Source organism: Haliaeetus albicilla, chromosome 27, assembly GCF_947461875.1.
Source record: "Haliaeetus albicilla chromosome 27, bHalAlb1.1, whole genome shotgun sequence".
Taxonomy (NCBI): domain Eukaryota; kingdom Metazoa; phylum Chordata; class Aves; order Accipitriformes; family Accipitridae; genus Haliaeetus; species Haliaeetus albicilla.
The window spans coordinates 14,034,862-14,062,813 of NC_091509.1; the positions used below are offsets into that span (position 1 = coordinate 14,034,862).

The 27,952-nt window shown below is 42.0% G+C and overlaps 1 protein-coding gene across 1 annotated transcript; it reads left to right on the forward strand.

Moving 5' to 3' along the window:
- The first annotated feature begins 1,990 nt into the window (after positions 1 to 1,990).
- LOC104315991 (uncharacterized) lies at positions 1,991 to 27,952 on the forward strand. Its single transcript, XM_069772634.1, has 17 exons — positions 1,991 to 2,431; positions 3,962 to 4,306; positions 4,924 to 4,974; positions 6,856 to 6,935; positions 7,197 to 7,253; positions 8,016 to 8,130; positions 8,752 to 8,791; positions 9,176 to 9,250; positions 14,543 to 14,733; positions 18,754 to 19,098; positions 20,230 to 20,727; positions 21,688 to 21,777; positions 23,256 to 23,315; positions 24,943 to 24,989; positions 25,610 to 25,694; positions 26,172 to 26,202; positions 27,293 to 27,952. Exons 1-17 carry the CDS (start codon positions 2,335 to 2,337, stop codon positions 27,363 to 27,365), a joined length of 2,280 nt encoding a protein of 759 aa, XP_069628735.1. The 5' UTR covers positions 1,991 to 2,334; the 3' UTR covers positions 27,366 to 27,952.

Sequence of the window (27,952 nt, forward strand, 5' to 3'; positions counted from 1 at the left end):
AGGAACTTGGGAAACAGGCATGTAGAAACTCAGAAATTATATCAAGGCATTCCTTAGGGTCTGTCTTTGAGATGAAAACTAAAGCAAGCGGGTTAACTGTTGCCCCGTAGCTCTCACATTCTCTCACTATGTGACCAGAACAGCTTTCCTGGGGATGCAGCCAGCAGCCAGCAGCTGAATTACTGTAGGCTATCGTATGAATGAAGCAACCTGGGTGAAGTGAGTAGAATGGGCTCAGGCAGAGCTCTGGGGTAACAGTTTCCTTATTTTCTTACCCTGTGTATTTATTTCAGAGCTCAGACATGGCCCATGCAGAGGAGAATTCCATGTAGATTCACTCACACTGCACGTTATTGCAGGTAACTGGCAGAAGGGACGTGTCCTGGTCTGCTGGTGGTTTGTCGCATGCTGAACCGCCCAGAGGAGTTCATCAGCCGGTGCCATGTGCTGTTGTGGCACAGCTGTGGTGAATGTGGTCATCTGCCTTGTGCCAGAGCCGGGTGGCCCTGCCTTTTCCATTTGTGCAGAGCAGTTTCAGGATCCTGCTGTTAATGGTAAGAATTGTTCCTATAGCAGCTATCTGCAGTTTCCTGTTTTCCCAGAAATAAGAGGAGCAAAGAAACAGCATTTTCTTAAGAGTTCTGCTTCTAGCAACTGCGTGTAAAAATTCCCCTTTATCCCTCTTTCTCTCATTTCTCTCCTACGAGTATGTTACTAGTGTTTGTCTGTCTTTAGGCTACTTTAAATCCCTTGTTTTTCCTCCTTTTCACTTAAAGAAACTGTCACTTTGGTGACTCTGCTCTCATGTAAGGTAGTCAGTGCGAGACAGCTCTGTTGGTTCTGATTCTAGCCTAATAGATGTTTTGGGGCATGTTTTTGGAAGCATTTCTGCTCTTTCAGTTATTGATAAAAAGTAACTCCTTAGAACTTAATTTTGTCTATGTAAAACAGTGTGAGGTAGATTAGTTGCTTCAGCAAAGAACATTTGTTGGTCCTAGATCAAATACACTTGATCACAGCTGCAGTTCTAGTCCAAACAATATAAAAAGACAAGATGGCCTCAAGAAGAGTTGGGTAATCTGGGGACAGGGAGGGTGGCCAGGGGACACCATTTCTCCAAAGCTGTATTTCAGCAACATTTTGTCAAAGTGAGCCTTGAGCCTGGGATGGCATGGTTTCCACACTACTTTTAAAGTGACCTCTGTATTCTGTATGTTTTACTTTATATTGCAAAAGCCCAGATGCATACAAAATTTTTAAGAGTCACGATGAAAAAACACTGTAACTCTATTAGTCTATAACTGTGTAACAATAGGACAGCTTTCCAACACTACCAAATTATAGCCTACAAAGAAAATGGCATTTGCCTGAAGATGCTCTGAGTTGCTTCCAAGTATTTGAACCAGAAACTTACGATTAAATGCTTGAGTTCTTCCTAGGAATCTGTTATTTTGCCAAGTCCTTTCAGTTTACCACAGTGTTATATATCCTTTGTAATCTCTTATCCAAATTCTGTCTACTATGGCAAAAACAGGTGTGGGGAGCAGCATGGGGCAAGGGATTACAGATATGTCAGCTTGGTGGCGCTGACAACAGTTTCATCTACTGTAATAAGGAGATCTGGAAAAAATGAGAAGTAGATTTCTGAAGTACTGCTGAGTATTTCAGCCTTTTAGTCAAACCACAGTCAGAAAGAGTTCAGCTGTGTACACTGCCAGCAGCAGCACTTGGCTGCGCTGCTAGAGACTAGCAGGCTAACCACAGGAAAAGCAATCCGGATTAGACTAAAGGCCATTCTCAGCTGTGTCTAAAGATGGTCTACTAAGAAGTAAAACCAGAAGTTTACGGAGAAGATAAGTTTTCTTGAATGTAGGTGCCCGAAGGGTGAACAGGAGTGTTGTTCCTCATCTTCAGCCACAATGTCATCTTACTTCTGCATGAACTGGATTCTTCTGATCCTCTTTACAGGTAACTGAGTGGGCCTAAATGAATAGGTGGAGGCGGATGGAGCTAACACACATCAATGTTTCTGAGGGTTGCAGAGAGAGAGATTTTACATTACAACAGGAAGAGTGGCTACATGGCACAGAAACTGCAGCTTTGTGTTACGAATAGAACTTTGTCACAGTGGCTCAATAGTCTTCTGATGGCCTTATCTCCTTTTTAAAACAAAATCATGTTGAGGGTATGATGGTTTTAAATATGCTGATTCTTGGGCTGTCTGCTAGTCTTATTAGTGAATGATCTTTTGCGTTTTTTTAGATAATGAACATCTGAGATGAGCACTTTAAATCATTTTAGAAAAGATGTAAAACAAGGATATTTCACTTCAACATGCTTTGTGAAGATGAATGCTTAGGAAGGCATGGAAAAGGTCAACTGTGGCTCCTGGTGTTTTTTAGCCAATGGGAAATTTTATTGGGACAAATTGGTAATTTCTCCTTTTTTATTCTGAGAAAGCAGTGCTTCTAGGAAAATATTGTTAAAGGCAATAGCACTGTAAACAACAGGTTGCAGAGTGGTACTAGTATAGGCAGATAGACATTAAAAATTTGGTGGTAGAATATGTTCAGTAGAAAGAAAGGGATATTGCAGATATTATTTCCTCTAGTTCTTTATAAAGCCTTTTATGATGTGATTCATTTAGAGCTTGCTTTTTTTATATTCAATAAAATACATTCTTTTCAGAGATTAGTTTCTAGTATGCTATTGTGGCAAAGTTTCTGAATGAAGACTTATTTTTAACTATAATAGCTTAGGTTGGGAAAATGACTGAGCTGAGCTGGGGAGAACAGCTTTTTCACAAGGGACAATTGCAATCAAGCCGTACAGTTGGCGGACCTGCCTCGGGGAGCTCCCTTCCTAATTATAGAGTGGGCTAGACTTTTAATAGAGATAATTTGTTGCCTGTACTTGCTGCAGAGAATTCTATCCCTGAAATGTTAATACGGATAGATCGAAGTATTTACACGTGTGGTCCCACATTACTGAATTTTATAAGAAATGTGTAGTGGTAAGTATATGGCAAACAGTTTTCTCTGAAGTACAAGCAGACAGAATGCGCACCTCAGGAGCCCCACTGTGTATGTAACCTGTTAGAAGAAGGTGGTTACAGGATGGCTATGAGTGGACCACCAGAGCACAAATTATTTTGGCTGGCACTTAATACAGCTTTTATTAAAACCCTCCTAAAGGGAATATTGACTGGAGTGGTCTGAATACAGCAAAAGAAATTATCTCACTGTGACGAATGGGCTACTGGCTGCTGGGTCTCGCTGTTTTGACTTGAATAGCGTGACACAGCCTTCTGGAAACATGAAAAATGACTTTTAATGGGAACCTAACAAGTTAGAAACTGCATAAGAATGAGGGAAGAAAATAAGGTTGTGAAAAAAAGAGGGTATAAAATTTCTCAAAAAGCTCTGAAAAATCTCTTCTGATAAGAGTAGGCAAAATCTGTCATTAGGCAAGAAAAAAGGAAACGTGTTCAGAAGTGATTATTCTGATGAAACCTGTGATTGATTTAGTGGCTTTTCACTGAAAGGGAGGAAGTTTCCCACAATGGTTATAATGAAAGTCAATGTCTTACTGTTCCCCTGTGTGTGGCTTGGATTAAATCTGAACTAAGGAAAAAATAAAGAGCTAACAGACTGGATATGGCTAAAGAGAAGCCACCAAGTTGTGCAGATCCAAATTCTGTTCTCTCTTCACCTCTCTGCCTACATGCAGAGACTGCAGAAAGTGTGTTTTATTTCTTTCTCTGGCTAGAGACACATTCTGAACAAACCACTGGCCCGATCATTATCCCTCACTTCATCAGTCCTGCTGGGATTCACATCTATTTGTGGAAAACCTGATCCAGCCATGCCTGGTGGTGTTTGCAAGATGGCAGGTATCAAGTCATGCAAGATGTGCTTGCATGCACTGTGCTCAACACTGACATTTGTCTTTTTGTCCACAGGCCCCACAGTATCGGGATCACTTGTGAAAGGAAGGGTTGGCCAGAATATCACTGTGCCCTGCTCTTACACTGTTAATAGGATACAAGACATTACATCGATGTGCTGGGGTCGTGACAGCTGCCCTGTTTCAAAATGTTATCGGACCATTATCTGGACAGATGGATGGAAGGTGACAGAGCGGTACAACAGCAGGTATATGTTGAAAGGGAACCTGCTAAGGGGCGACGTGTCCCTCACGATCGTGAACGCCGAGGAAGCAGACAGTGGGATATACTGCTGCCGCGTGGAGATCGCAGGGTGGTTCAATGATCAGACGAGTAATCACAAGGTTGTGATAGAGAAAGGTGAGTGCAGAGGTGCTCTCTCGTGTCAGTACTATTGTGGTAAACCTGCTGCTGAGTCTGGATTTCAAAGCTTGTGGTGGAAACGATTTCTATAATCATCCATAGGACTGATCTTTAGGACTTTGCAGGTCTGTTATTAGTGCTGTTTAAATTAAGCTGTCTTTGGCCTTGTTGTAATCCCAGTGCAATCACTGCAATTAAAAAAAGGACATGGTGCTTTGTTTCATGGTGCCCAGCACTACTGCGCTTTCTTAGAAGCACTATTTGAAGAATTTGAGAGAAAGGGCAGCATAGGGTACTTAATTCATAGAAAGTGTTATACTTGACCCTTTTCATAGAAAACAGCGCTTCATTTTCCCTGCTTGATTCCAGAGGAAAGTCCAGGGACACAAAATTAGTATAGATGATTTTTTTAAATCAACTCTTCCTTTGATTTTTATTTTTTTCGCTTGTTTGTAAAACGCATGATAATATATGGAACAAGTGGCTGACATGTACTTGTGTGGCTGATGCTAGCAAAGTTTTATTATAGAAATGCTTTCTCTTTTTCACTACATAAATGCACACTAAGGTTAATTATAACGTATGTTGGTTTTGTTTTATTTTTTTAACATCAGCTAGGATCTCTACTGCAAGTCCTCACACTTACACCTCTGAACAGACCTCAGGTAACTTTTATCCAAGTATTAATCTCAATAGCATATATAGGCTATATTGCAAATGGGGATCTTAGGAAGGAAATAAAATGATAGATGATAGAAATGTCTTGGCTAAAATTTACTAAACATTACCATAGAACCAGAGATCAGAACTTGGATTTAAAATCTGCCTGACAGTATATAGAGAGCCCAGCAGAAGGAACATGTATACTTGGGAGGAAGTTTTCTTGCAGGTGTTATCCTTAAGTAGATGTTTTATTGGTGCTGCAAGTATTGTTTTTTCTTGTGGCTGTTGTTTTGGTATGTTGTTTTGTTTGTGGTATAAAATCTCACCTCATCTTCAGGAAATGCATCCCATGAATAGTAGAACACAAATTTTTAGGAGTTGGGTGTGCCCACTACTTAATAAATTTATTTGTTGCTCTATAACATAGAACTGTTTTACTAGGCTAGCTCAAAAGTGCATCTGATTCAGGATACTATCTCAGTAGCAGTCAACAGCAGATGATTAAGGATGGTGGTAGAAATGGGGCAGTAATTTTGTGATACAGTGCCAAAGTATTCATCTACCCTGGTATGATTTGTGTCTTGGAGGCTGCCCACATCCTCTGTAGCCTATGCATATGTAGTAATGTGAGCCCTTCATTGTAGTGGAAGGGACAGTCAACAACTATTCTTCACTTGGTTTCTCCATTCCACTCACAAGTTTATAGACTTCTATTGTATACCCACTCAGCTGCATCTTTCTCAGTCTGAAAAAGATAACTTTAATTTCCAGTGCACAAGAGAGAGCTCATAGTGTAACAATAGCTTGTTCTCCAGATTTTGAAAGAAAAGTCAGGGATGCCATTTGTATTTCTCCCTCCATTTCAGATATTTCCAGTTAAGCAACTCTAAAATGTTACCACAGTTGCATTTCCTTTTTGGAAGAAGAAGTGAAAACTTTCTCAGCCTGTTTCTGTTCTAGTTGCAAATAACATAGCTTCCAATCTTAGAACTCATGGGTTTTCTTAACCCTGTGACGTCTTCCTTTGCTGCTGGTGGAGTAACTTTTCAGATTACAAGTTAATATGTGGGTGTTCACACAGAGGGAGACTGCAAAAGGCAGGTGGTCATGTGCCTCTGATATAGGAGTGCTCCAGCATCTCCAATGGAAGAGAACAGTGAAGCAAATGATCCTGTCCTCTTCAAAGTAAAGCTTCGGGGAGAAGGGTAACAATTTAAAATGTCAAAGGAACCAGCTGGTGTTGTCATAATGTGAACAGGAGATTTTGTTTTCAGAAGGGTTGTATATCATCTGACAACACATGGAGAAACTGAGACTGATGATATGGAAGACATAAGTTTGTAGGTCGGAAGTTTAAGTATTGCAAACAGCTTTGCTCTGGGAAATTACCTCAAAATATACTGCAGGTCCTTACACAAATATATCACGTTTTGGTCAGTCTGTTTATTGTATAGCTGTCTGGGACTTTAAAAGTTATCACTTTCTTTCTCCAGCTCTGCACCACTTGCACTTTCAAGGCCCTGAGCTAACCTTAATCGGTTTTCCTCAGATAACCTAAGTTTGCGTTAAGCATCCACTGCTGCTGCTTTGCTCCAAAACCAGATGCCTGCCTTGGTAACTCCTTCCTTCCAGGCCCTGTGTTGGTATAGCAGCAAGAGCTAAGTGTTTCCTGGAAGGAATTCAAAGCTCTGAAAAGGGCAGCAGAGGCTGCAATATTTAGAGTTTTGTGCTGAAGGTACCAACCTCTTTATGATATGCAGAGCTGAGACTCCTGATAGAGAGATACTTAAGTTTGGCACTCCCAAGTCAGCAGTACAAAGTCCTCTCTGTCAAGGCAGAATGGTTCTCTGTGCAAGTGATGCATTTGTCTTGCCTTTGCTCAGCTCAAGGGAGCACCAGTGAATCATCCTTTACCATCACAAGAACGTGGCCGTCGGTTTCTGCTTCGGAAGCTCCTCAGACCGTAAGCATCTCTGTTGTGCTATAGCATACCTAGACAAAGTGGGTAGACCTGAGAGGTTATTGGGTCATCCTTACAGTTCACTTGTACTGCTTTAGTTTGATTGCAAAAGAATATTTTTTTTTGTGGTCTGCATGTTTAGTGCTTATGAAAGAATGCTTATGTGCTCATTATTAAAGGAGGGGGGGAAAACCTGCTTTGCATGCATAAAGTACTTCCTACTAATGCAGGAAGAGCGTTAGCAACATCTGTGTTGCCTTTCAGGCCTCTGGTCCCTGCTCAAGCACCTCAGACTGCTCGGATGTAACTGCAAACGTGCAGGTATGGCAGGGTAAGGGGACGAGTTGAAACTGGACCACCTGACAGCACAGGGATGCTCTGCACTCCCTCTGCAATGCGCTTCAAACAGGCAGCTCTGTGTCTGTTCTGCTGAGTCCTCCAGCACATATTGCAGGGTGACAGGCAGCAACATCACCCAAATTTTGTTAGGAAGACAAGACAGCCAAGGTAGCCTTTCGGAAGGCCTGCTGTGACGTACTACAAGGCAGTATGTGCTGTGAGCTTCCATACTGCTGCATGTGCAGAATGAATGTCAAGGACCATCCTGCGCTTCAGCATCTTTCCAGGCCTGAGTTCCTAATGAGAGGTTAGATGTCCAATGGCTGACTTCAGAAAGAAGTTTTGGCTAAATAAAGACCACTGCAAGGAGGAGGCGTGTTTACTTTTTGGTATAAAGCCTTGAATAACTACTGAGTAAGCTGACAAAAAGGTGGGAGGGTGTGACATCAGGAGATACTTTAATCATAAAAAATAAAATATTCACCAAATACTATTAAACCTGAACAAATGGGATTTGCAATAACTTCAGGTTCTTTGACAATCTCAAAGTAATGTGTTTAACAGCATGGTTCATGCAACTGTTGCAGTGATTCTGCTGGCAACTAGTCCTGTATCTCAAATTAGGCTCTTGCTCTCAAGTGTACTTTTACTGCAGGCTTGCAAAACACACAAATTTGCCTTTTGGTACCGTGTGGGCTTCTTGCTCTCAATGCCACTAATGCTCATCTGTTTTGTTTTTGACAGAATGTGTCTGTATCGCTTCCCAGTCAGCAGTATTCAGAAAACAGCCTATACATCGGGATTGGTTTATGTGCAGTACTTCTAGCCATCCTTATTTTGGCTCTGTTCCTCGCTAGACGTAAGTACTTTTCATGGGTGGTTATTCAAGGATTGGTCATGTACGTCTGATCACAGCTGTGCCAGATGCCACGTCTTCCGCTTCAGGGAAGCGAGCTAAGGTCTCCGGATGGCCTCACTCTGCCCTGCGCTGGGGTTGCTTGCTCAGCTCCCCCCCTTAGCCTCGGGGGCACAGAACAGCAAGGCACGAACGTGGCCTCGTCATTTTATGTCTCGGACTCCTCAGCAACCAGTCGAGCTGGGGTCCGGTGAGGAGATGTGTGATACGAGCCCGCCTCTCCTGCCCCACTCATTTCCTCCTAGCCATTCCTCGGTTGCCATGTTGTCCCAGTCCTTCCCAATGATAATGGGAGGGGCACTGGTTTCATATAACTGTATGCAATATTTTTTCTATGTGCCAGACTTTCTGCATAGAGCCTTTTGGTCAGACCAAGACGTATGAATTAGATCTCATGGAAATAATGGGGATTTCCTATATACTGAAAACATTTGTTTAAAGTTCCTTTATTTAGTTTCTTACACTTGAATTTTCTTTTTGAACCCACTACTTTACTTCTAATGGTTTAAACAAAATCATGTTTTCTGTCTTTTTTTCTTTATTTTCATTCTTGATGGTCCTTAGAATATTTATACAATACGAAGAAGACGGGTGACTTTGCAAAGTAAGTGTTCTGTTTATGCTTTAGCTAATAGGACAAACTAGGTTGCAGAAAGAAAGTGTTGTCAGAATGCTTCAGCATATACTTTGACTTTTTTTAAAAATTCAAGTTAATAGGAAACATTGCAAAAAGAAATTAATAAATCCTGCTACTTATTAGTTAGTAAGCAAAAAATGAGTATAACTGTCAGGTCATTGCATTGGGGAGCATGCAAACTTCAAGTGTGGGTTGTCTCATAAGTGGAAAAATGATTCATTATCAGTCATGTTTAAGTGTTTTAGCATATTTTATATTTTTCCAGTGAGGTGGTTGGTTTAGCTATCTGCTTGTCTGTGTTTCTATTGTCAGTTTTTTGTTTAACAGCATGGTTTTTACTCTTTTGTGCAGCTTTGTTGCATTTTGGAGGCCAGAAGCTGCAGGGAACCATAGTGCCCTGGAAGATGAGATCCATGCAGAGGAAAACATTTATATAATACACTAAGGACTATATGCATGCTTGCCTTTGTCATCACTGGGACATTAAATAGTTTGCAAAATGTTAGCTGCTCCCTCTGCTCAGCAGATAAATGTGACTGGACTACTGAAGCATTATTCACATCATTCTAATAAAACAAATAAAAGCTACACTTCTAATTAAAAACTTTTATCAGCCTGTTCCAGAAACAGAAACCCTACTGGCTTGAATGGAAATTTCCAGAATCCACTTATCAAACCCTAAAGAAAGTTACCATTATATTTATTATCTGCTTCAAATTGTCTCTTCCTTTTTGGAAAAAAAGAGGAAGTGTCAGAATAGCTACTCAATCTCTAAAGGAAAACCACACAAGTTTTTTAAAAACTTGACTTTACTGTGTACTGTATCTGCCAGCTACAACAGAGTTCATGCCATCAGAGGGCAGAAATAATCTCATAGCTGCCATCACAAAGATGACACATGGAAAAACTTGGTAGTGTTAGTATTTCAATATACATTTAGTGGAATTTTCATTAAGGTCGGGTATAACCAGTCCTGGTAACAGCTCAGTAATGCACTGTATTAATTGCTCTCCACCCACAGTTAAATCTGGAGGAGCTATTGATGCTCAACCTGTCATGGGATGTCCTCAGAGCCTACAGGATCAGTAATTCAATGTGCGGAATATTCACAGCTTGTTTTCAGAGAACCTTGACTAAGTGCATTTTCCTTTGCAAAATATGTCATCTTTCTTCTTTGTGGCTTTCTCCTTGGGCATGCCTATGCTTTGAGAAGTCCTCAGTGCGGAAAGTCTTACTTCCAGGCCTCTAAAACAACTGAACAAAAAATATCTACTTTGCAAAGTTAATTAAATTCTCACTTTTCTTAGCTTGTGGAAAAGTCATGGACATTGCACACAATATTGGCTGAAAGTTTGCCCTGCCTTTACACCCCTCTAGATACCAAATGACTCACATGTCTTATGCTGAATTTGTTTGATGGCTTTTAGCTCATAAATGTAGTTTATGTAGGAGTATCTGTGGCCTAGTGCCTTTCCTCCACTGCTCCTCAGTTAGACCTGGGTCTCAGCTTTTATTCTCTGCAACACTAAACTTTGGTTTACTTAAAGAAATGGAGGCAGCCACGTGAGGATGAATCAACGCTTCATGCGTAGTTGAGCAATAGACACAACATGCCCAAATCAGCTTTAAGTGGAAGGCTAATTTTCCCCAATTGTTTTTAAGAGTGCATTTTTAAACAGAGGCTGGGGAATTCCTGAAAGAGCAGAAAAGTAGTACAAGCAGGAGAGAGACCAACTCTTAGCAAATACTGGTCAGTACAAATTTTGCCCTGAAGCTCATCCCAAGCAGCAATGTGGAACACCTAGAGGAGACATTGCTGACATGGGGAAGACTTGCGGATTTACCGCAAACTTTCTATCATTGAGTTCCTAATTTTCAAGGGAGTCATGTGAAGAACAAAGCTGTATTATCCAATGAGGCGTAAAGGAGCAATAATAAAATCAGTAGGTATTTATGTTAACAGCTGAGACACTTGGGACCACAGTCTGGTTGTGCTTTAAGGGGAGCTGGGGTCAGTGGAGCAGTTACCCATCCTTCCCCTAGCTGGTAGAGATGGGAGGGCTTGAGCAGTTTGGGGAGGGGAGTGTTTTCCCCCAGGAGTCCTGGAGAGCCTGGCTAAGGTGGGATACTGCTGGTGAGTGTGCTTGCAAAGGCTCACAAAGGAGGGAAAGGCTCCTCATCCTGTAGAGGAAGGAAGAAACGGAAAGCAAGTTGGGATAGGTGACCCTGGTGTGCTTTGTGTTTTCGCTTGTGCCGTGTGTTGTCTTGGGGCTGTCTGTCGGAGCAGACCTAAAGGGTTGAAAATGTGGAGGTGAATTCCTGGTTGACTGAAGAGCTCGGTGTGGGAGCACAGGATTAGGTGATCACTGATCCCTAGGCCAGGAAAGGCAGTGGAGGAAACCAGCTCTGCTGTTTTCTGTGTTCATGTCACGTGTTGACTTGTGGAAGGTACCGAAACTAGAAAGAACCTGCTAGGGTTAGACTGTATTTTTGTATTTAACTATTAATAGCAATTACTAAATTAAAATGACTGACCACACTGCAGACACTGCTTGCTTTCTGCCTGGCTTAGCATGTGGCTGCTGTGGGTTCTAGTCCATGACCGGAGCTGGAGGAAGTCTGATCTGGTCTCTGAACTAGATCTCAGAAAACATCTTCAGCAGTTTCTGCTTTCTGGAATTTTACCAAATCAGTCTCTGCTGGAATCAGACAAGCGTGGGGTTTCCAAACTTACCTGGTTCCAACCACTCATGCTCTTAAGGAGTTTGAAGACCATCCCTGAAGACTGCTAATCATGAAAACTGCTTGCCCATAAGGATTTTTTTTCTTAATATTACAGACTAATTCTTATATCAGAGAGTTTTCATGCAAAATAAGGTTCTAGAATATCTGATAACCAGAATCTCTATTAAAGTTTCCTTTCTGCTGTGCAGTTAGTTGGTAAACAGACTCTGCAAAGGTTGTGTGGAGCAAGAACTTTGTCTTGGATATGCAGTATAATACATGCAAATACATGCAGGCAGAAGCTCCCTGTACTTTTTCATTACTTCCACTTATGTCAGTGGATCTTGGAAGAGGCATTTCAAAATGAGCCCCAGAGTTGTGCAGGTGGTACTTGGAGCCTGTTCACCCATTAGGAGATTATCCAGCTGCACACAAACTGGCAGCACATTGAGTGTGATATGGCTAACTAACGAGCTGCAAACTGATTTTTTTTTGAGACAGTTCTCTGCCTTTCCTTTTCTGCCTGCAAGAAGCCACTAGATAGCAGTACAGAAGCAGAAAGCAAGTTACATTTCTCTGGTTCTTCCCAGCACACTTGGATTTTGGGTGATGTTTCTCAATTCACTCTGCTGCATTTAGCCCAGTCTTGCTAAAGAAACAAAGCTTACATGATGCTGTGTTCATTCTCTTCCTTCCCTAGTCACCTGCAACATACTGACCAATTCTGTTTTGACAAGCTTCATGGAAATTCGTAGCTGGATAAAGATCCAAATTTGTGCCCCAGGTGGGATTCAGCTGCTCCTTGCACTGGCATCAGCTGGGCATGGGCTTGAAGCCACTGCTTAATAGTGAGCGATGAGAGACAAAGGACAAACTGGGATCATTGCAGGGAAAAAGTCTTCAGGATATTGGACACATCAGGTTTCATTAGTTCTGTTCACAGAACAGCTGGGGCCGTGTGTACTTGGCATTGTATGAACTGTACCTGGTAGAATACAGCAAATTAGATATTTTACTGATTGCTGGTTAACCTACCTTATAATGTTGACAATAAGACGCTGCTCTATTGTTGTGTCTATCCCCAGTGGTTGCTGTTTATGCTGCACTGAAGCATGTGAAGGTACAGATCAGCATTGCAGCATCACTGATTCAGAATAAACTCAGAATAGTTCTCTGAGTTTCACGGTGCCTGAATCTGCCACTAAGTTGGGTACAGGAGCATCAGTTGGCTACATGCCGGAGAAAGAACCAGGCACCCTGGCTTTGCTGGAGCCTGGTCTATTGGGGATCTACTTCTTGCTAGTGCAACATAGTGGTGGTGTGAGGGATGAGGATGCTAATGAGAGGTAGCCTCCTACTCCAATGCACTACTGAGTCCAACAGGTCTGCAAGCACAAGAGTCCTTCTCTGATGCTGTGTTGGGGTGGATATTGAACAACTAATCCCTCCCCAACCTTCCTGTGCTACCCAAGATTTTGTAGACCTATTCCCAGTAGGTTATCTCTTTTCCAGGCTAACTTATCATGGACTACCATCTAATCCTCCTGTGGAAGCTCTTCCATACTTTCCACCATTCTTTTTGCCCTTCCTGGAATCCTTTTTGGATCTAACGTATGCTTTGAGGGGACTAGAACTATACATAGGATCCAAGGTAGATTTGTACAGTGGTGTATTGCTGTCTTCTGCTTTGTTTCCTATTGCTTTATTAATAACTGCTAAAATTTGATTGGCCTTTTTTAATGCTAAAAAGCAGAGGGGTGACATTTTCATGGGCTTGACTACTCAGGATAAGCCCAAAATCTCCTCTCTGAGGGGGTAATGTCTGGTTAAAGCCCATCATTTTATCATTTGAACTTGGAATTTTTTCTCCCCTTTGCACACAGTTTTGTCTGCCTGCAATTCTTCATTCCTGACCTTAATGCCCTGAATTACTTTTGCTTTATTACTCATTTCCAGAGAAGAACTTTCAGATAACTTCTTTATCAATTGGCCAGGAAGAGTAAAAAAAAAAAGTCAGAAAGATTAAAAAGTATTTCTTGGAGTTGGTGTTGCAGATTTTTGGGAAGGATTTATTTTTTCAGGAAAACATTTGTGAGTGTCTCTGCAAGACTGTCTTTACGAATAGAAAATATGAATCTGGTGAAAGAAAGAGGAGGGTCTTCAAGCAGAAGGCAGAATCAGGGGAAATGAAGGGATTAAGAAAATGTAAGTGAAGACAAAGTCAGAGGTGGAGACTAAGCCAAATACTTAGGAGTGTAAGAGCACAGAGCTTGTTCTTGCTGCTCAGCACCACAGAACAGTAATGGGCCTTAAGAGTTCCATGGAAAGGCAAAACAAATAGTACATTGAAATCTCTGGTGGTAGTACCATGCTGAGCGTCTTGGAAGAGGAAGGAGAATGGGATAGGATAGAATGGGATAGGATAGACTAGTTCGGTTGGAAGGGACCTACAATGATCACCTAGTCCAACTGCCTGACCACTGGGCTGACCAAAAGTTAAAGCATGTTATTAAGGGCGTTGTCCAAATGTCTCTTAAGCACTGACAGGCTTGGGGCATCGACCACCTCTCTAGGAAGCCTGTTCCAGTGTTTGACCACCCTCTCGGTAAAGAAATGCTTCCAAATGTCCAGTCTAAACCTCCCCTGGTGCAGCTTTGAACCATTCCCGTATGTCCTATCGCTGGATACCAGGAAGAAGGGATCAGCACGTCCCTTTCCATGTCCACTTCTCAGGAAGCTGTAGAGAGCAACGAGGTCACCCCTCAGCTGCCTTTTCTCCAAACTAGACAAACTCAGAGTTCTCAGCCGCTCCTTGTCGGACATCCCTTCCAGCCCTTTCACCAGCTTTGTTGCCCGCCTCTGGACACGTTCAAGGACCTTAATATCCTTCTTAAATTGTGGGGCCCAGAACTGCACACAATTCTTAAAGTGAGGCCGCACCATTGCTAAATACAGCAGGAGAATTACCTCTTTTGACTGGCTTCTGTCCGGAAGTGTAGGAAAGAAGCAGTTGTGGTACATAAAATCTGGAAATGGAGAAACGAGACTTCAGTGGCGCTCACTCAGCATCTCTGGAAAGCGTAAGATCCAGTTTTCTCTCCTTCCACTCGCTGCCCTGGAGTCTCCATCAGCTAAAATGTCCCATTTTGTGCTGTTTCACTGGATTATGATACAGATCCTTATAGGTGAGTCTTCACCTGCTTTTTGTGTGCTTGCTCAGTAAACAAAAATTTTATAAAATTAAGAAGAGCGACACTTGTTTTGTGAAAACAAAACAGTGAAAAAGGTCATAATTATATACAGAACTTTCTTAACTTACTGAGTTAATACTGATCAAGAATTTTTTTTTTTTCTTTTTAAAAATGTATGTGGTTTCCTCTGTGTATGGGCTTGGTTAATTCTCTTGTCCCCACAAATTAACTAATTTCTTTACTACTGTTAAATGTGTACTTCTGGCTTTGCTGCTTCATCTGTCTCTCTACCACACTACAGTGCTGACACAGCCCAAGCTAGGGAATTGAAATACTGAGAGAGTAATGAATGTATATATGTGATAAAGAAAAGATTTTCTGAAACTCTGAGGGCTGTCTGCTGCTATAAATTGAGTATGGAAAAGCACAGCTGGAGATTCTTCTCCTTTTACTCCCAAATGTTCATCTCAGCCATCTAAAATCTGAATCCTAAAAGAGATAGAAGTCAAAGAAGAGTAACTTGGGAGACTGGGTCTTGCAAGCGTGGTTGGCATCGGCTACATTTCTGCATGCGCATTTAAGTATCAGCAATGCAGTTTCCAAATTGCCTGAGGTGGCTCAGGAATGTGGGTTCACCCACTTTCAGTGGGGCATGAGTTCCTAATGGGAGCTGTGCTTTTAAATCACTTAAGCATTTCAGGAAATTCTGTCTCAGGTGGCTAAATATTAATTGGCTAACCTCTGCCAGGATGAAATATTATGTATAACATCTAGAACAACTGCAGTGTTCTTAAACTGGTCTGAAAAGTAGTGGAAAAGTTTGCTCAGTGGCGAGATACACTGAGGGACAAGAGGTGATCCATGCCCTGTTCAAGCAAGGTAACACAACCTCCACGGTGTCTGCTGCACAAGCGGAGCTTTGCCAACGCTTTGCTGTATTTTTTGTCTTTTGCCAGTCTCAGCAGAAGAAACAGGAGGTCTCTTTCCTTGCTATATCTTCAGCCTCAAAATAAATTGGAGGTACTTGCCTCCATTTGGTCTTATTTTCAAAAACTTTCTTATATGCAGAGCTACTGAAGGGTGAGACTGGCTGTTTTGTTACCTTCTCTTTAACTTGGCTCCGTCCTGAGAATGGGTAGTCTTGAGGCTCAGGAAACCAGCAGAGCGGTCAGTTAAATGCATCTTTTCTGTTTATCAGTCATTTTCTCTGCAATTTCATCAGTACAGAATCTTCAAGAAGAAGTAAAAAAAAAAAAATAAATAAATAGGATTGATAGGGAAAAGATACCAAGTATCTTCTACAAAGAAGGAAAATTATTCCAGAAATAGATCAAGAAAAAAAAAATTATTTTTTGGCCAGCTGTCTTTGCTGGAGGATGTACGTCTTTGTCCATCCAATGGCCAGTCTACAGGAGAGAAGACCACTACAACAGCAACTATTGGAGTTACTGCTTAATACCAACTGTCACTGAGGGTTGGTTCAAGAGAGAGTATATATAAATATGTGTATATCTGCATGATCTGAACAATTATGAATAGCTCTTTCTATTTTGGAAGATATATTAAACATCTGGAGTCCATTTCTCCCTCACTTGGATTAAGGATTTAGAGTGGCAAACCTCACTGACTTCAGTGGGACTACCCAGGCATAGCTGATGCTCAGGGTGCCTTGGGTCAAATCTGGATGCTTAATCTGCCACGAGCAAGGGTAGGATTCCTCCCACAGTGAGACTAGCACAATATAACAGTCTCAGGAACCTCTTAATTTCAAAGACTTGTTCATTCAGTGCTATTTACTAGTTCTTTTGGAAAATGTATCTGTGGAAGAGGCTGCAACTGAGAAGAAAGTTATTTAGTCCTTGCAGAAGTTCATACTGTTGAATCAAGGCTGTTGTGGTATTGAAGCTTTCCATACCAACCTACAGGGCAGGCAGATGTTAGCAACATTAGCTTCACATAAATTAAAAGAGGATTTGAAACTGCAAAACCTATAACTTTCTAGCACAATACTGGTGGGAAACTGCACTGGAGACAATCTGGTGCCTTTTGTCTTCCCTCTTCTTCCTTCTATTATTTACTTATTTATTTATTTAATAAGTTCAGAGCTCTGCTTCTTTCAAAGAGAAAAGCAGGTAAATTTTCATTTGTTAAAGGATTGCTTAATGAAGCTGCCTTTGTGCTGTGCAGCACTGGGATGAAATAAGATTAGAAGATGAGCCCATTTTGCCTCAAGCAGCAGTGACCTTAACACCAGGAACAGTTCAAGCTGGTTGTGGTTTTGCACATATCTTTGTTGGGGTGACTTGAAAATATGTGTTAACCTGCTCAGTGACTAATGCCCTGCTCCTCTAGGGATACTTTCAAGGTCAACTGGATGAACCGTTTTGTTCTGTCGTTACAGAAAGAGGCTGTTTTCTTTGTTTGTTTTGCTGTAACAAGGCAAATGAACCTACCCTTTCCAAGGACTAAAACAAGCAGCCATCTTGCAAAGCCTTATCCTGTATTCAGGAATTCATTTTTTGGCACATTTCTACCTTCATTTCACTGCAAAAGCTTCTGCCCTTCACACCATATTGCATGTTGTTTTGTCTGCCTCTACTCTTTTAGCATTTGGAGCTGTGGAAACCTGAACGAGTTGGCTTACCTTGCCAATGGGATAAGCAATAATGAAGCTGAAATGTCATCCCAATAACAAGTCATGAGGCAGCCTGCCACAGACTAAAACCTCACCTGGGGAATAGTCCATTAAAGACAAAACAAAAGAGACATGGACACAGTTGGAAGCATCTGTTTGCTATCTGGGAGTCATGCCAAAAAGAAAAGGCATTCAAACAGCTGGCAAAATAGAAATGTTTGGCAAGCCAGGGCCAAAGCTGGTGATAATAGCAGCAACTGCTGTAAGTCCTCTTTGGGGTAAGCAAGCTGGCCATGAGATGTCAGATCTGCAGGATGATCCTCTTGGTGCAGCAGAGAACCAGATCTGGATGCTCCCCAGGTCCCCGAGTTCCTGCTCCACCATATGTAAATGATAACATGGGGAAAAAAGGCAACAACGTAGGAGGACCGACACAGACTAGATGAATGTAAACCAGAAAAGATTTGTTCCTGTATGGGAACCTTTTTTGTATAGTGCCTTTCATGAAGAAGAAAACCCTTTCAGGTCAACCTGGGAACTGCATAGGCAGTTAAAAGGGAGCAGTATGTAGCAAAGATTCAAACCAGATGCTAAGGTGGGTGTTGGCTGTAAACACCAAGTAAAGCTGGTTATTAAGAGTAAAAGCACAAGGACAGCATGCCTATGCTCTTTTTAACATCAGTATAATGCTAGCAGTTAAAACATCTACGTATACAGTGCTCTGAAAAGTAAGTGGGATAGTTGACAGGACTTGCTCAGAAACAGAAAAAGCAGTGCCCTTTCTGAGAACAGGTTCCCATAGACAGATCCTACTGCTCTGCCAGCTTAATTAGGCCCTAATTTCATACATGAATAGGTATTTTGGACCCTGCTATTGAGACTGTCAGTGAAAGGAAACTGTGACAGCATTTCCTTTTTGAAGGAGATGATGGTGAACTGAGAAAACCAGATGTGTTTCACACCAGGTTTCTGAACAAATTTCAAATGGTCTCTTAGGAGAGGAGATGGGATGGGAGCGGAGTTCCCAAACTCCATTTGCAGAGGTCTATTCCGCACTTGGGCTGCCAGTGACAGACCTCAGCTTTGCTCACCACATCTTTGATGTGAGCGATGTATTTTGTGAGCAGCCCTCCAGCAGCTGGCCGGGGCCAGAGCATGGATCCCTCCAGCAGCAGGGCAATGTCTGCGAGCTCCTGGCTGTCACCTGTAGTGCCCCGGGGCCGTTAGCTGCACCAGGCTTCAGGAGAAGGCACAGGGGATCCGTAACTGTGCCCTCCCTGCAGGCAGGAGTGTTTCTTTTCCTGCCTCATTGTGTTGCATAGGTAGAGTCATGCATCGGAGACTGCCAACGCTCATCTTTCCTTGTTCTTCCTCCACAGCGCACACCGCATCCGAAGCCGTTGTTAGAGGAGTAATAGGGCAACCTGTTCAGTTGCCTTGCTTCTACCAGGTGTCACGACAGAAGGACATCTCCGATATGTGCTGGGGCAGAGGTCCCTGCCCAAATTCAAAGTGCAGTAATAAAATTTTGCACACCACTGGGAATAGGGTGACGTTCAGAAAATCTCAGAGATACAGTCTGCGGGGCTATATTTCCTATGGAGATGTGTCTCTCACGATTGGGAAAGTGAAGGCAGAAGATGCAGGTATATACTGCTGCCGCGTAGAGATCCCAGGTTGGTTCAATGACATCAAAAGGAACATGCGGCTGGAGGTGGTCAGAGGTGAGTTTGGGGGCCTTCATGATACAGCCAACAGGGAGAAAACTCTTACTGGACAGGAGTTGAAAATTGGAGTCTACATGTGCTTTCTTTGTTTGTTTGCTTTGGCAAAAAAGTGTTTTTCCTAAATTATGTGGTTTTCAGGGGTGGTCTGCAACCAGTTGTCAATTTGAATCACGTTCAATGAGCAGTTTTGAAGAGAAAATAGTAACTTTTACCCTATTTTTGCCTTTCAAATGAAATATTTAATTTCTCATTGTATATCTATATTTGATGTCTTGAAAGATGATGGAATTAAAAAAGGGCTTTATCATTTGAAAAGCCCTTGGAATGAAATTCAGTTTTTCATCTGGGGTGAACCCCAATGCCAAAAAGGCTTTCATTTGGTTCACGTCATAAGGAGACCCATGTGTTTAGAAATTTTGTCTCGGAGCCTTAAAGGACTTTTTCCCCTTCCTTACTTTATCCTGCAGCTCAGCAAAATAATAGGGTCTTACAAAGTTGAGAAGAAGCTGAAAAGCATTGCAAAGCACAGGAAAAGTTATGGTACCCACCCTCCACACTGCAGAAAGATAATTTTTTTTTACTTTTACAGGGTGCTCAGGAATGCAATTGGTGCTGATGTACACAGCACTCTTGTATGCTTGTTGTAAGCTATGTAACGGGGCAAGGGGGGAATGCTGCAATCCCATGTCTATCCCTGAGTTTGAGGGCAACAGAGTTCATAAACAAGGACTGGTTGAAAAGATTAGCAAGAAGGTGGTAGCTGAAAATCGAGCCATTTTATTTATTTTATTTTTAGGAGGACATTGAAAAGCAAAATCACAAAGTTTGCAAGTTTTGGGGTTCTACCATACAAGGTTCTGGCCCTTCCATTTCTGTAAGAGGGTCAAGGAGGGGTTGTTTGAAACCTACTGAAAAAAAAGAAAAGCAAATCTGTAAATCTGAGAATTACTCTGGCTGGGGCGTGTTTTCTGCTAATTAAACAACCTTTTTAAATAGCAACTCTCCCACCTTCATTCTCAGTATTTTATCAGCTAGGTAATTTTCATTCATTTCTGTGTTGGCTTTACTTAGGGTCAGTTGTGAATGCTCTGATCTAGCTTTTCTCTTGGCTATGTTTTTTCCATGCAGCCCCTCCAGTGATGACAACCACCACAAGAAAGGCTCCTGTTTCCCCCAAACATTTTAGAAAAACAACTCTTGCTCCCAAAGCAACCTCTGATCATCAAACAACAGCAGAGACTGCTGTCCTCCTGACAACCACCATCCCCAAAGCAACAACTGAAACCAGTGATCATCAAACAACAGCAGAGACTGCTGTCCTCCTGACAACCACCGTCCCCGAAGCAACAACTGATCATCAAACAACAGCAGAGACTGCTGTCCTCCTGACAACCACCGTCCCCGAAGCAACAATTGCAACCACCGAGTCTCCAGCAGTAATTACACTGGAGACCATTGATGCCCCAACATTTGCTGTCACAGAAAATTATACTATTCCAGCAACTGTGAAGACAACCAGTGCTCTCCCAGATTTTCCAACTGATTTCCAAGAAGCTGACATGAAGACTGAAGACGACGATGTGTTCTGCACAGCAGAGTCTGTCCCTCTTCCTGGAGGTACAAAGGGTAACCAGCACCAATCCTTTCCTTTTTCTGTGTAGCAGAGATGGTTTGTGTTAGCCTGTCTCTGGCATCATAGAGACTCTCTAGATACTTATATTTGTATCTGGGAAGTTTTCTCTGAGATGCCTATAGGTCTGTCTCAGTAGGTGTAAGGAAACACAGGTCAAATGTTGTGGATGATGCCAAACCCGGGTGAATGGCCAAGATAACAGAGGGTCAGGCTTGCATTTAGAGGAGTTTTAACAGGCTGGAGAAATAACGTGACGGAAACCTCATGATGTACAACGGAAATAAATGCAAAGTCCTGCACCTGGGATGGAGTAAGAGAGATTCACTCAACTATGCACTGATTTTTTTCTTGATTTGGGAAAGACAATTGAAACGGTCTGCTGAAAAGGTTAGTTTAGAGCATTTTCTGCATGAGCAATCAAGTCAGTGAGAATTCAAAACATGCTTAAAATTGAGTACTTACATTGTCATCCCATATGAAGGCTGCTGTTATTATTAATATTTAGTTGATCAGAGTGACCTATTATTATCCTAACCATTCCTAGGTTGCTACTTATCCACATCCGTAACTTATTTTCCACAGATTGATGTCTGCACACAAGGCTGGTTTTTGTACATTTTGGGGGTCTTCTATCACTTGGAGTTCTTTGCGACCTGAACCTCTGAGGACAGCTTTTCTGTATCATCTCCTGTCTTCCAGCCCTAACGATGTCCCCAGTTAAACTTGGAAACAATTAATTACATCCACAGCTGAGCAGTTAAAACATGTGAACACTGGCCATGCTAGTAAAGTACATCAGTTATCTGGGTAGGATGAGCTGCAGACATGAAAACCAAGATGCAGATTTTCACCTCTTAGCTGCAGATGCAGAATTGTGCAAGCAATTCTGAATGCCATATGAAGACCCTCCTAATCAGTGATCTTTATGAGCATTACTTTTTACTTTGTTTCAGTGACTACCAAATTGCCAAGTACACTTCCGACTGCAGAGGGAACTAAAAGTGCTCACACTTCTCTCACGGTGGAAGGCATGCCAACTACAGGTGAGTAGGATAATGTTGCGAGGTCAGAAGTTGCACGTTCAAAGAAATGAAGAAGTTGTCATAAGCAAAAGGATTGCCCATTCTTAAGAGTGTACTGATAGCTATTGCATCTGGAAGTAAGAGGTGTCTGGGGTCCACACAGAAATTGTTTGAGATCAGGATGTAACAACAGCTGAGAAAAACATGTTTTTAAGCCTCTAAAGGAAGTAGACTTTGAGTCACTCACTACTGTTGGGTATCTCAGGTCTGCGAGAAGTTAAAAACTGGTCTTTGTCACCACCCAAGCTGAATCCTCAGATATCTGATTTGTCATCACTGTGAGTTCATTGAGCTTTCCATTTTAAATCCTCCCTGAGTGTTGTGAGCCTTGAACCTCACTGACTGTATTCAGCCAGATGTGGCTGCAGGCTCACATCTCCAGTGCCTAACATGTGTCCTTGGTCATGATGGAAAGCAGCAGGCATTTACCACAAATATCAGTCAGTTCTTCAAGAGAGAAGGAACTGGTATACAAAATTCTACCATGTCTGGGAAATGAACAAACTTACATGAAGATTGCACTTTATGTCTCTCAGTCAAGTATAAAAGTAGAATGGCTCAAGTTACTCAATTGTGATAGCCTGCTCACCAGATGTCCTCAAACGAGGACTTGAAAAAAGGAAAGCTAAAATTCAAGGATGACATGTCATATTGGGCTGTTAAGAGAGTCCTTTAGTTTCAAGTAGTGCCAAGAATCTCTTCTTTCTTAAAAACACAGTATTTAGATTTTTGCAGGTCTTCTTTTGCTAGACTTAGAGACTTACAACAGAAATAGAGTTTAGGAAACTGTTGCTTTATGCCCCAGAGAGGGCTCACGGAAGAGACTAAACTGGTCTCTTGAGCATTTGTGAGGGTTTCTCATCCCTGTTTCACTTGTCATCTTTCTGATAGAGTTCTGGATAATGCCTATATTCTGCCATTGTAAACAGGAAGTTTTGCAAAGAGTCTTACCTCTGGGATTCTGGGGGCAACTTAAGTTGTGATTGTGGGGTAGAAAGAGCTATCACAAAAGCAATAACAGCAGAAAAATATACTCTGCTTATGTGACTCATGTACACTCCCACCCATGCAAAAACTTGTGTCATGCTATTTCTGAGAGCCAAACCGTCATAATGTGTGAAAACATTGCAGCATAAATGAGCACTGTCTAGTAAGAGCCATAAGCCAAGTTAAGTTCTTGACTCAGTCTCCTTTTACTCTGTGAAATAATGCACTAAATGGACCAACTTCAGCCTTATTGTAATGTAAGGGAAGGCTAATTTGTTGCTGAACTCTGTGTTGATGTTAGCACAGTGGCTGGAAGAGAAACCTATGGTTGAGAGAGCCCTCCATCTCCAAGCACGATTCTTGCCAGATAGGTTGAGTTAGCTGGGGTGGTTGGTTCCTGCTGATCAGGCTCTGATTTAGTTTCTCTTCTGCCTTCACCTGCTTTTCCCCAGCAACAACCCCTCCAGCAGCAACCACGCTTCAGACCCCAGAGAGAACCCTTGCTCCTCCAGGTATGGAAAGTAAGAAGCAATAGTCGTTCCCATCAGCCAGGCTGTGGCATGCTTCCAGAAAGTTTAATTTTGACTTGTGGGACATGTATGTTGGAGGGAGATATGCACTTCTTGTGTATTTGGGGGTAGTTCTGCTGAACTTCCCTGTCCTGCCCTGCCCTGCCCTTCCCCATAAAACAGGCATACAGCAACATGCAATGTTCACGTATCCCTGGGATTTTTAGCCCTTGCTAGAGTTTTATTACCTATATTTGTTTAGCTGTAGTGCTTATTAGCCATAATCTCTTTTCTACTTTAGTGCAAATTTCTAGCTACGGTTGCATGTGTATGAGCTACCTGTGCCCTGTCCATGTCTGTTAAAATGCAAGCACATTATTTGGTATGTGGAGACAAATCAACTCAGCTCTCATAGAGAGCTGATCAGAACTGAGGAATTTGGGGAAGATTAGGTTATTCACTGAATAACATACTCTGAAAAGTTAAAAGTAGAAAAAAGCAATTTTTTTTCTCTAATGGGATTATTTGTGACCACCTGATCACCCCCATCAGCATGTGACATTCTGGGTGTCTCATGCATATAAAGTTTCCTTTGGCTGTGGTCTTCAGCACCGCAAGTGTGTTACACAGAGATGCCTCGACAACTGACTCATCTGGTCCTTGGTACATTTTGCTCAGATGGAGGATCTATGGTTGCTCTCTTGTTACACCTCTGAAAGCACTACTCATCACAGTCTTTCTATACATTAGGGCATGACCTAAGGCATAGGAGCTTTCCTGTCACAGGATGCAAGCTGAGGTTTTGATTCACTAAACTGAGTGACTCTTCTGTTTTTAAGATGCTGCTAAACATTGGGCGCTTCCTGTGACAGATCAAGTGCTCCAAATACTTAAATATTTCAGTACTTTGTAGCATGAGGTCATGATGAGCTAAGGCCCAAGCCTAGATTAACTTTTTGTGACTTTAAATTCACTAGCAAAAGTAAGAGAGTAGGATCATAGAATAACAGCAGAAAAGTTTGCTGCAAGGGTTCTTGAGCATTCATTTAATTCGCCCCTATTTCCAAAGCTTAGAAAGCTAGAACTGAATTATTCTTAATATCCCTAGATAGAAAAAAAATGCATTATCTTCATAGAGCTTTCCTAAAACTGTGGTAAGTTATCTGAATGTAAGGAAGTTCCCTGTGGTTTTCAGTACTAACGCAGCCTGCAAAACCTGCGATCACACTTAAGTCTGACCACAGCTCAACTGAGGCAGTTCCTCCACTTAGACTTGTACCCTGTTTACCACCTCTGCTCTCTATGACATCTTGTAATGCTTACAGAATTGAAAACTCTTTCACAGCAGACTGGTTTCTACTGTCTTGCTTCATGGGCTCTCCCTGGGAAGCCTCCTCTTTCCTTGATGAAGACTGACATTTCCCAATGACTGCCTGACAGACCATTTGTGGCGGAAACAGATTGTTCCCTTTTGGTTGCAAGGTGCTTTTTTTCTCCTACTCAGGGCCAGACTTTGCCCTCCTCGTTCCATGAGAGTTCATTACTCCTTGACTAAAGCAGTGACAACCACAGTGGCCCTCACTCCTTCAGGTGACTGTGCCAGTAATAATTTCAATCTCTTTTATTTCAGCGAGTTCAGACAGCAATGCTGAGAAACGTGATGTTAACAGAGATAAGGTAAAACTTCCTCTAAGTTTCAAGAAGCCAGAAGGACAGCAGGACATGCTAGTGATTTTCGATATATTCATACTAAAGGGCCAGTGTTTGCAAAGAGTAGCTTGAACTTTTGTTTAGAAGCTCAGGAACCATCTAGTCATCTTTCCAGTGGATAGAGCCAAAGTCTGTGACCATCCCATCTGGCTTGGACACTTCAGAAAAACCTCATCCCCCTGACGCCCCTGTAGGAGAGGCAAAGGTAGCATCCTAGTGTGGCCAAGCAAAAGGCAACTTAGGAGGGTTGTTATGCTTCCCTGTCTCTAATTGAGAGAAGGATGAGGGTGACTAAGCTCCTACTTTAGACATCTTATTAAGAAGTTCATGTTAAGTGGGACAAATCTAGGCTCAAATGCTTCAGAGGAAGATTTATTAAATACTTAACGTAATTCGTGTTGTTTATCGTGATCAACCTGATGTGTCTTCTCCATACTTTGTAGAGGCAAGCTCAGAAAAGCATTGTGAACTCCAGCCCAATGCAGATATTTCAGAGCTCTTAGCCGCCAGGGCAACGCACTCCTGCGTGAATAGGTCTGAAGTAAACAGGTCTAAAGCCTTTTCAGTTTTTCTTTTCTCCCTTCCAGTTTCCCAGCTATGCCATCCTCATTGCCTGTCTCCTAGCGGTGTCCATTCTTTTCATATTGATGCTCTCGTTGTTGTTTTGGAAACGTAAGTATCCCTAAGCACATAATTGATTAACGTTTCTAATGCTGGCCTAGTGCAGATGTCCTTCTGTATCTCTGGTTAATCTTCTGGTAAATCTGCCGTGGCCCTGTGACAGCACTCTGTTCATTTTATGGGGGTTGCTGTCCTTACTCCAGGACTGTGTCACCACGAGGAGACCAGGGAGCATGAGTTGGTGGGGATGCAGAGGAGGAAGCCTGTGCAAAGAACCTGTTCACTCACTTGTTGCAGGTCTGGCTCATCTTGTTGGCTCTTGCTTTATAGTAAAGTGGTCCCATAGATTCCTGGAATTGCTCCTGACAGACATTGGTGTAACTTAAATCAGAATGAGATCCTTTCTTTTCTGCTTAGCCCACAGAAATGTTGCAACTTACTATCTTTGCTTCTGAACTCATTTGACTGATTCATTAGAATTGCAGATTCCTTTTTGCCATTGTGACATTAACATTATTTTGCTTCTAGGTAAACACACAAAGAAGTTTATGATTAAAAGGTAATCCATTTTGTAATTTCTTTTAAAAGTTCCAATGTAATTTTTCTTAGAGGCAGGAAGGTATTGGCCACTGATTCTAATGGTGTAGTATTGGCTTGTGGTGCTGACTACCAAAGTTATATTATGAGCAAGCTTCAGATAATTTCACCCTAGAAAATCAAACAGTGGTTCATGGATACTGCTGCTATGGACTGATGAACAGACATCCAGAGCACTGGAGAACTTCGGCAACTGGTACTCACTGTTATGTAGCAACCCAGCTTAAGGAAGTACCTAATCTGCTTTATTCTTTGATCAAGTACCAGAGCATAACCCTGGTGGGGGTATTTTAAAGAAATGAAGAGACAAATGGTTATGATGATCAACTGACAAAATGATTGCTCAGAAAGGGATCAGGGATTTATGGACAGTCCTCCATGGAGTGGTAATTCATGCCAATACACAAAGAATGGGCCCCATGAAGGGCACACTGCAGCAGTGTGGCAAACCAAGCTTTCCACCGCTAGATAAATCTTGCAGCTCTCATGGGGCCACTGCACCTTCTCACACACTCTTTGGGTCACGCTGAGGTATCTGAGGTGATCACTGAGGTGATTGCTTTGAGGCAGACATGAAATAGGAAAGTATGGTGAGTCACTTTGTGCGGGTGGTACTGAAAAATTCATGTCTTCTGGCTTATCTTCAGAAAAGGATTTTCTCTAGACACACCACAGGATAGTCCAGTGAAGTATCATCCCTTTGCCAAAGACCAATAATTTTTTCAATGGTAGATGGTCTCCCACTGCATACCCCACATAGGAGATAAGACTTGGGGGCCAAGGAGGGACTGTTTTCTAATCCCATGGTGGTTATCCTACAGCTGCCATTATGAGATCTGAACAGCCCTTTCCTATCCATTAGAAGAATGTAAGCAAGGTAAATACTTCAGTGGTGCAATGCTTACTTCTTACACCAGAGAAGTCAGTGGACTCAGTAGCTTCTGGTCTCCATTTCAATGGGAATTTGTTGATGTGACAAATAAAAGACAGGATGCTCTGAAGCAGCAATGTGCTTTTGCCCCATCCATAGTGATCTATGCTTCTCACTACAGCCTTGGACGAGCGGAAGACCTTGAAAAAGTTTTTAGTGGCGCTGAAGGAGAAAACAGCGTTTTTTCCCTATGAAGAGCTCCTACATCATCGTAGATGCCAAGGAAAATGAAGAGGGCCTGTTTCATGCTGCATTGAGAGATGCTTATGAGCCCTCAAAATACCAATGGGTGTAAACCAAAGGCCAACGCTTCAACTGTGAAAATTTAAAATCTTTGTGCAAATTTTGCCATGTCACCTTTAAAATGCAGTGCATGAAGAAGCTTCTTTGAGAAGGTGCTTTATGCATTATTCATAGGTGTTTCTGGCATCTGCCTTCTTACTAATACCATGTTACAGAACTGAATCTGCTTTCCTCCATTTTTACTAATGCACTTCCTTGAATACAACTTATACTGTGAGGAACAGAAGAGAGAAGAAAACATAGAATGCTGCCTAACTTCAAATTGCCAAAAAAAAAAAAAAAAAAAAGAAAAAGAAAAAAAATCAGCAAATACAGTTCTTATTGCTTTTATATAATCAAGAGAAAAATTAAGCCACAAGAATGCTGCGAGTATAAATCAAAAAAGCAGATTACTTAAGGAGTACCAATGCTGCCTGTGATTCAGCGTGTTTGAACGACCCTTGGAGAGTATGTTAATAAACTTTGTAATTTACCACTA

Coding starts and splice junctions, on each gene's coding strand:
- LOC104315991 (XM_069772634.1), top strand. CDS start 2,335: ATGCTTTGTGAAGATGAATGCTTAGGAAGGCATGGAAAAGGTCAACTG. Junction 23,316..24,942: donor GAGAACCCTTGCTCCTCCAG/GTATGGAAAGTA, acceptor CTTTTATTTCAG/CGAGTTCAGACAGCAATGCT. Junction 26,203..27,292: donor AAGAAGTTTATGATTAAAAG/GTAATCCATTTT, acceptor TTCTCACTACAG/CCTTGGACGAGCGGAAGACC.